The sequence below is a fragment of the Cyrtonyx montezumae genome, unplaced genomic scaffold (assembly GCF_038088225.1).
Source record: "Cyrtonyx montezumae isolate F1298 unplaced genomic scaffold, pur_monq_1.0 scaffold_3, whole genome shotgun sequence".
Classification (NCBI taxonomy): Eukaryota; Metazoa; Chordata; class Aves; order Galliformes; family Odontophoridae; genus Cyrtonyx; species Cyrtonyx montezumae.
Window position 1 is genome coordinate 90383670 of NW_027072034.1, and position 9196 is coordinate 90392865.

Below are 9196 nucleotides of genomic sequence, written 5' to 3' on the forward strand. Positions count from 1 at the left end.
ACCTAAAGAAAAGAAGACTGAGAGGGAATGCAGTTGATGTTTACAAATATCTAAAGTGCAGGAGACAATTGCACAAGTCCAAACTCTTTTCAGTGGTGTATAGTAGTAGGCCAAGAAGCAATGTCCAAAAACTGGAACTAGAAAGTTCCACACAAATATGTAGAATTTCTTTACAGTGACGGTGACAGAGCACTGGAACAGTGTGGTTATGGAGTCTCTTCTTTGGAAATATTCATGACCTAGTCTGGTCACATACCTGTGTGACCTACTGTGGGGAGCCTCTTTAGCAGAGGTGTCGGACTTTATGATCTTTGGATATCCCTTCCAACCCCTGCAATTTTGTGATTCTGTAGGTTGCAGCCTTCTCCAGCCATAGTAATTTACTGGTAGGTCCTTGCAAATAAAATCATACTACTTTTACAACCAAAGCAGAGTGTGGAAGAAGAACAAATTTTGGCCTCTAGCTGGCATGCTTCAATTTTGTTACTCAAGAAGGAAACTACATTTGCAACAACCATGCATTAAGAAACTAAATGAAGCTGTTCTTTCCATATTGAGAGTAACAGTGAGGATGAACTAAGTGGCAGACGCACCTACTCTCAAATGACTGGGCTCTATACTTTAAAAGCTGAGGTGAAACTGTATGCTGTGTTTACCATTATTCATCACATACTAGGGCTGTTTGCATAGTTTGGTCTTAGAAGGACATAAGACACAAACATGAGATTACAGAAGCAAGATCTCTGAATGACTACAAGCAGTACATGCCTGTTATCTCTCAAAAACTTTCTCCAAATAATGTAGAGAACAATAATAATTATTATTATAATCATAATCATGTGTAGCTCGTAAAATGGCTGCTTCCTTCCAGCAGCTGGACAAACAACATCATGAGAATTGTTTGGATAAAACATCTCTTGACTCCTTTCCCTAGCAGAATTGGTAGCATCTTCACCACTCAAGAGAATGTATCTTAAAATGCTGGTCCAAATTTCAGCACATCCGTGAAGGAGAAAGCACACTCACTAAACCAACTACACTGAAGAGATGCTTCTGCTGGTGGCAATATCAGAGGTGCTGTTGGTTCTAGGGTTACTGCTGGAGTCAGATTCTCTCTGCACACCCACCACGTTTTACAAGAACTGCTGGATCCGACGCTTTCCTGGTCTTCTGATTGACCTGCAGGAATCACAGAAGAGAGGAGCCCAGGTGCTGAGGATTTATACAGAAGTCTCCTCCCAGCAGTGCAGCAGAACCTGCTGCCTTCAGAGGAATGGTGAGTGTTTATTATAAAGACTGTGGCATACATTAAAAAAAAAAAAAAAAGGATATTTGTAGTTTAGTTTTTGAGGGAGGAAAGCAGAGGCTTAACTTCAATCCCATAGCATTTGCTTACCTGGGATTTTTGGAAGTCCACACTTGGAACACACAAAAATTTTAGGATCTGCTTTGTCATTTTACATCTCTATTACAAAATTTTGTAGGCAATATTAAAACAACTTTTCAATATCAGTCACCACCTACTCTTGTACAAAAAAATTCTACTCCACTGTAAATTGACATATTTTCTCCTTTTCAGACATGAGACTAGCTATGTAATGAAGGTGTAAAGGTAATTGGAACCTTGTTTTTATAATCTTACACAATCAAATGCAGATTTGTTACAACCTTAACTGAAATACAGAGATTTCAGATGGCATTTCATAAATATGTTTTAAATCAGATTGTGATTTTCATGCAGTCCCAAAGAAACAGATGTAGTCTACCACAGATATTACCAATGTCCTAATTAATACTTCAAGAAATACTGACAGTTGATAAGACAGTCTTCTTGATGGATTCTCAGTAATAGTACAGTTACTGAATCATAGAATCACAGAATGTCCTTGGTTAAAAAGAACCTCAAAGATCATCTAGTTTCAACCTCCATGCCGTGGCTAAGGTCACCAACCAACAGACCAGGCTGCCCAGAGCCACATTCAGCCTTGCCTTGAATGCCTCCAGGGATGGGGCATCCACAACCTCTCTGGGTAACCTGTTCCAGTGTGTCACCATACTCTAAGGGAAAAACTTCTTCCTAACATCCAACCTAAATCTCCCGTCTTAGTTTAAAAGCATTCTCCATTGTTCTATCACTACCAACCCATGTAAACAGTCATTCTCCCTTCTGTTTATAATTCTCCCTACAAGGCCACAATGAGGACTCCCCAGAACTTTCTCTTCTCCAAGCTAAACAAGCCTAGTTACCTCAACCATTCCTCATAGGAGAGGTGCTCCAGCCCTCTGATAATCTTAGTGGATCTCCTCTGGACCTGTTCCAAGAGCTCTGCGTCTTTCTTGTGCTGGGGGCCCCAGGCCTGAATGCAGTACTCCAGAAGGGGTCTTAGAAGAGCTGGGTAGATGGGGACAATCACCTCCCTCTCCCTGCTGGCCACTCATTTTTTAATGTAGCCAGGATATAGTTGGTCATCCAGGCTGCAAGTGCTCATTGCAGGTTAATGTCCAGTTTCTTGTCCACAAGGACTCTCAAGTCCTTCTCTACAGAGCTGCTTTCATGGAGTTCTTTCCCCAGTCTGTATAAATACCTAGGATTTCCCCAGCCCAAGTGCAACTTGGCCTTGTTGAACCTCATTATGTTCACACAGGCCCACTTCTCCAGCCTGTCCAGGTTCCTCTGGGTGGCTTCCCTTCCCTCCAGTGTATCACCTGCACCACTCAGCTTGGTGTTGTCTGCAAACTTACTGAGGGTGCACTTAATGCCATCATCTATGTCATTGATAAAGATGCTGAAGAGTACCAGTCCCAAGACTGACCCTTGGGTGACACCACTTGTGACCAGTCTCCACCCACACATAGAACCATTGATCACAACCCTTTCACTGCAACCAGTCAACCAGTTCTTAATCCATGAAAGGTAATCTTATAAGATAGAAATGAAATTTAAAAACAGTGGCATAGCTGGCTTGTACCTCAAGATTCACAGAATTGTAGGGGTTGGAAATACCATCCAGAGGGACCTAGACAGGCTTGAACAGTGGGCCCAGGAGAACTTCATGAGGGTCAACAGAGCCAAGTGCAAGGTCTTGCACATGGCTCAAGACAACATCTACTATCAATATAAGCTATTGACTACAGCTCTGTTGAAAAAGACCTGGGGATACTGGTGAATCGGAAGCTGGAAATGAGCCAGCAATGAGCCCTTAGAGACCAGAAAGCCAACTGTATCCGGGGCTGCATCAAACAAAGCGTAGCCAGCAGGTCAAAGGAGGTGATCCTTTCCCTCTACTCTGCATTGGTGAAGCCTCATCTGGAGTAGCGCATCTAGATATGGAGTCCTCAATGTGGGAGTGACAGAGACCTGTTGGAGTGTGTCCAGAGGAGGGCCAGAAAAATAATCCAAGGGATGGAACACCCCTCCTACAGGGACAGGCTGAATGAGCTGGGGCTGTTTAGCCTGTAGAAGAGAAGGCTCCTGGATGACCAAGTTAACAGCCCTTCAGCGTCTAAGGGTGGGCTATAAGAAGGAAGGGGACAGACTCTTCAACATGGTCTGCTGTGGTAAGTCAAGGGGAAATGTTTTCAAGTTCAAAGAGGGTAGATTTAGGTTAGATATGAAGAAAAAGTATTTTTCAGTAAGGGTGGTGAGGCACTAGAATATGTTGCCCAGAGATGTGGTAGATGCTCTGTTCCCAGAGACTTTCAGGCTAGGCTGGAGAGGCTGGCTCTGGACAACCTGATCTAGCTGTGGATGTCACTATCCCTTCAAACTCTAAGGATTCTATGATTTTATTCTATAATTTTCTGAAGTGAAAAGCCTTGAGAACCGAAGTCAGTATCAGAAAATTTTCCTTCGATTTTTAAATAATTTACAGTATTTTCTGCTGTTGAATGTGTCATCTGCCCTGCCAATACTTTTTCTGTAGTCATAAAAATTCAGGTATGGAGCCTACATTCAGGACAAATGAAATAAAATAAAAACTAAAAAACTTCATGTGACTAAACCAAAATTAACACTGAACCTACTCCAAGCACAATGATATAAAATAAAATCAACTTTTGACTTGATATTTTGACGAGTATAACATTTACCTTGAGGATTGAAGCATATCACATAATATAACATTTTTCAAAAGCATTTAATTAAATTGACTTCTAAAAGCCAATTTTCATGCTTTCAGCTATCTTAAACCACTAGGATTTAGGTATTTATATAGTTTTGAAAATTAGTTTTCAGTGATGCTTTCTTCAGGTGGTAAGAGAGGTGGTTAGTCTCCAAATACAGATGATGAATTGTTTTGAATATTATATTCACAGAAATAAATAGCCGAAAGCCAAACAAGATAAAGCAAGGCAGGATGCCAGTTACATATTGTAGTTCAGGATATGCCATCTGATGATTGTTTAGTAGTCTGAGTGAAATAAATGTTTGCTTCCAGTTTCAAGTAGACAGATATCCATTGTACGAAGTCAAACACTTCAAACTTATACTAACAGCTTTACTTTTAGAAATAGTCCAATCACTGCAACAAAAGTTGATGAAGGAAGGAAACTGGTAAGAGTCCTGCAGGCTACAGCATAATGGTTTTATTTATTCGGAGAATTTAGAATTCACGCAGCTATTCTTTTCATCTTCTCCAGGTGTAAAATATGAGTATAGTTAAAAGTCATTCTGCTTTTATGACTGGGCGCTTAAGAAGTATGCATGATAATGAGAGCATCAGATTTTATTTACTATCTAGCTACTCAGTATTAGTGTTCCTTTCAGAGTTAAATAATGCATATAGGTCATTCTGAATGTAATGTCTACTGTTTATTTCCATGGAAACTACAACAAATACAAAAAGCACAATAACACTGTTTCATATAGCAAATGCTCAACTACAAAAGACTATTTTTTAACTTAGTCATTACCAGTAGCTATGTATTTTTGCCAGCAAGAGCCTGCATGTCATACTCATAAAAATCTGCACTTAGTGGAGTTGACCCACTCTTTCACAGCTGCTACAACAGTGTGATTGCTTAGGAAAATGTTGCCCATGCAAGCCATCTTTCATCAGCCAAAACAGATGGAATTCGGAATCTGACTAATCTGGATCGTACAGTGATATGGTAGGACAGTCCAGTCAAGCTTGGCTTTGTGCTCCATGATCTTCAAACTGGTACAGGGTCTATGTTACCGTGTTACGAGAGGAAGGTTGTCTCCTTCTATGCCATTTGGATGTTCAAGCCTTCAGCTTAGTCGGCATCATGATGTAGTGTTCAGAGTTTTTGGTTCCAGAAAAGCCAGTAGGATCCCTCCATTCCTATCTCAAAAGACTGCACACACCACTTTACCCACTGAGGACTGTGTGTTGAACTTCTTATTTGATGAGGAATTCACCACTTCGATGGAGAATGTCACCACTCCATGCACTGCTATTTTGACTCCAGCCCATAGTAGTGACACCACGTCTTGTCATCAGTAAAGATGCAATCCAGGAAACTATCATCTTTAGCCCTGTATTGGTTCAGTAAGTTCTGACAGACTTGCAGTATTCTTTCTATTCCTTGTGTGAGGATTTGTGGGACCCACCTGGTGCAAATTTTGTGATATTCCAACATTACCACTATCTTTTCCAATGCACTGAAGCTGGTATTTAGTTCCATACATGATTCCCCGGTTCTATTCTGCCAATTGACATGGATGAGCTGATCAAGAAACTCCTCATTTCGTGGTGCTCTGCATGGCTGTCTGGAATATGGCTTGTCTTTCACGTTACTGTCACCACTGCTGAGACAAACCACTACTGCCTTACTAAGCTAACATTCACCGTTTGGTCTCCATAAGCATACAGCATGTGTCAATGGATGTCAGTGCCATATTTTCTGCATGAAAGAATTCAATTCCACACTTCTGCTTCAGACCCATTTCCATGTCAGACTGCCCTCTGCTACCATCAGACACTGATGCTCAAGGCATCAGTGTAATCAAGGCATTACTTTCAGAGAGGCCCTCGTAATTACATGGAAAATGCAATGGTTGCTGTGCTGATAAATGAAGCTTTATTCTTTTTGTATTACAGTTTCCTGTAATGTAGCAGTGTTCTACCATGGAGCTACTAATGAAAATACGAATTGCTTGCATGTGTCTTGCCCAGCATTGGAAAGTTGCATACTAAAAACTAGAATCAACGTTGTTTTGTACAACATCACAACAGGTAATCAAGCATTGTGTGCATAAAGGCTGAAAACTATATATACAGTCAGTTGCTAAAAGGCCTTCTGTCGTAACTCACATGGCAAAATAGGATAATACTTTATTTTCTTTAATGTACATACTTCTTGGAATACTTCCCCACTCTTTCTTTCATTCAGCATTTGAGAAAGAACCTTGAAGGTGCACCCTGCTGCCAAAATTGGTTCTTTGAATATTTAACCAATAATGTTAAGGGAAAATACCATATAAGACCTGACAGATAGAGAGAGGAAAAGCTGTTGCTGCTCTATGCTCCTAGATTCACATACTAACATAGCTAAAAATGTATTCCCATTTGGCACATATCAACCACACATACATTTATATTGCATACATACACATGTATCACAGCCATCCACACAGGTAGTGCAGTGAGACACACAAAGCAGACACATAAAGGCAGCACCAAGAGCCATGTCCTCCATCACATGCAGTCACAGAGAGATCTGCTAGGGAACATACATATGTATATTTAGTAATAATATATAGTTTTGTATGTGTATATATATATTTTTATATGTGTGTATACACATGCATGATATGTATAATGTGTATGTATAAATATGTATTTAATTCATATGCAAAGTGTATTAAGCTCCAGCAGCTGGGCTCAAACACTCATTCTACCCAGTATCTGCCCCTGGATCCCAGTCTCCCACACTGCTGGCACCTGGATGCATGAGCCCCCAGGAGCACAGCCATCCTCCAGCTGCTGGTCAGTTGGACTCTTAAAATAACTCTTGTATGCAGATAAGCTTTTATGACATTAACTAATATAGTTTATGATTTAATAGGGATTGATCCAGACCTTCTTATTTTTGAAAACTTGAAGTTCAAGGAGACAAGTACTTACACCTCACCAAATAAACATGAAAGGCAAAACAGCACAAAGACCTCCGAGTGGGAAAGATGCCAGCATGGTAATGTTACATCAAGTTCTCTTCTGCTCCGAGCTCAATCCTCAACAATCAGCCACAGTACAGCAGCAAACACTTTCAACTCCAGTGCAAGCCTGATGGTTGTAAAAACAAAAGACAGCACATATTCCAGGGAATCAACTTCTCTGCTGGATGACCATTTGGCTAAGAGGACAAACACAACTGCAGGAAGTACTAGACCATTCACCAGCTCAGACAGGACTGAACACTCAACTTTGATATCTAGATCTGCAGAGGTGTTATCCCATATGCCCACTCCTCCTCGTCTGAACAGCAGCAAACAACAGATGAATGAAACCAAAGGCTACAGTGGCAGGAATTATACTTCTGATAATGAAGCTCCTGCTTGGGAAGCTGCCGCTCTGGGTGTCTGGCTGATTCCTGTTGTTCTCTGCTGTTATCTCATCTTCCTTTGCTTTTGTACTGTGGCTCCTGGAGCAGGGCGCTGCAGAAGTAGGAAAGGTCACTACCAACCCACACTGAGAAGAAGAACAAAGTCTAGGCAAATAAAATACACTACTGTCCAAGGTAGCTTGTAAAATACATTCACAACCCTTGTACTGGAACAAATAGGCTTTTAAAAATGAATCATGTTTTCGGGCCCAATTCTTTTGCAAAACGAAGAATAAGTTTCAGAATCATTCAGCTGTTAATTTCATTCTCACCAATTAAACACATTTCCACAGCCTCTTTGGGTAAGAAGTGCACACTCACAGCTCTCACTACATCTAGATCCGTTTGAGCACATTATGGTACACAATCTGACTCAGAATAATGCCTAACAAAAACAGTACACTTACCCTAACTTAAGAAAGTAGATTCACTGGAGCTTTACATGACCTCTGCCTGGACTTTGACCAGCCTTAGAGAATTTCAAATGCAATCAGTAAAAGTGATTGAAATTTTATATCATTAAAGATTTAATGGTAACAATTATTTAATTGCCTCAGATCTAGTTGTTTCCATAAAAACTGTATTCATTTCTTCTTGTTAAATTCTAGATTGTTTTTCACTAAATACCCCTAATACTGGAACAAAACAATTTAGCCAGCACTGTTTACTTCCTTGAAGAAAAATACCAATTTAAAAAATGAGCACCAAAAACTAATGAAATCCATTAACTCAAACATCTGATCATTCAACTATTTATGCTTTGCTTTCACCTCAATCTTCTGACAACAATAACTTCAACTGCTTTTGAAGCCTTCCTAGAACTACCATCAGACTTTTCCTGTTTTTTAAACTTAATTACTCTGTGATACACTGACAGATCCACTCTACTATCAGCTAAGGAAAGCACAAATGCAACTAAGAATTGTTCATGAACTGCAATTATGGTTGATTTGTATTGTCCACCTTGACTTGTTTTATTGTGCGTACACATATTTATCATTTACATAATTTGCTATTTTAAATACGGATATTTAATGTATGCTGCACAGAAATACACAAAAGATTTTGAAAGCTCTAGAAGTTAGCATTATAATTAAAAAAAATCTTTTTTGTTTCTTCATCCTGGGTACTCTCTTCATAAAACTGCTACTCCTGAACATAAATAAAGTGACTGCATCAACAAGGCTTGTTCAGAAAGTTCACTTAGCAAAGCAAACATTTTCAGTGGTAATCAGGAGTATTCTTTCTCTTTTTAATTTGTTGCTTTCTCAGAATTCCTCACTTTCTTCACTAGCTGTAAGAAGTATCTATTTCCAAGATGAGTGTAAATGTTATTAAAGGAAACAAACAACAATAAAATTGATTCTCTTATGTCTATGTAGAAAATAGTAAGGTTTATGTAAAGCTAGATTATTACAGAAAATCCCACGCATATCTAATTAGAGTTGAGCAGCTTGATTTCAGAGGAAAAGACCACCCTAAAATTGTATTTTAGAGCACACTGAGTAGCACTGCAGTTTTACGGAGCTGAAGTTTAAAAAAAAAAAAACTTTATTTTTTGATGGAACATATTTGTTAATTTATGTGTGACAAAAGAGAGACTGACAGAGTATAAGAAGAACAGTTTAAA

At 39.5% G+C, this 9196-nt stretch overlaps 1 protein-coding gene across 3 annotated transcripts; it reads left to right on the forward strand.

Annotated features, from left to right (window-relative positions):
* Positions 1-862: 862 nt before the first annotated feature.
* MANSC4 (MANSC domain containing 4) lies at positions 863-7856 on the forward strand. 3 transcript variants are annotated; one of them, XM_065742301.1, is made up of 4 exons: positions 863-1074; positions 1186-1276; positions 6063-6197; positions 7030-7856. In XM_065742301.1, the coding sequence occupies exons 1-4, from the start codon at positions 1048-1050 to the stop codon at positions 7710-7712; spliced, it is 936 nt and encodes a 311-aa protein (XP_065598373.1). In that variant the 5' UTR covers positions 863-1047; the 3' UTR covers positions 7713-7856. The 3 variants fall into 3 exon arrangements, with proteins under 3 accessions (XP_065598373.1, XP_065598372.1, XP_065598374.1); XM_065742300.1 differs by having other exon boundaries at positions 863-1276; XM_065742302.1 differs by lacking the exons at positions 863-1074; positions 1186-1276 and adding an exon at positions 5246-5510.
* The last annotated feature ends 1340 nt before the right edge of the window (positions 7857-9196 follow it).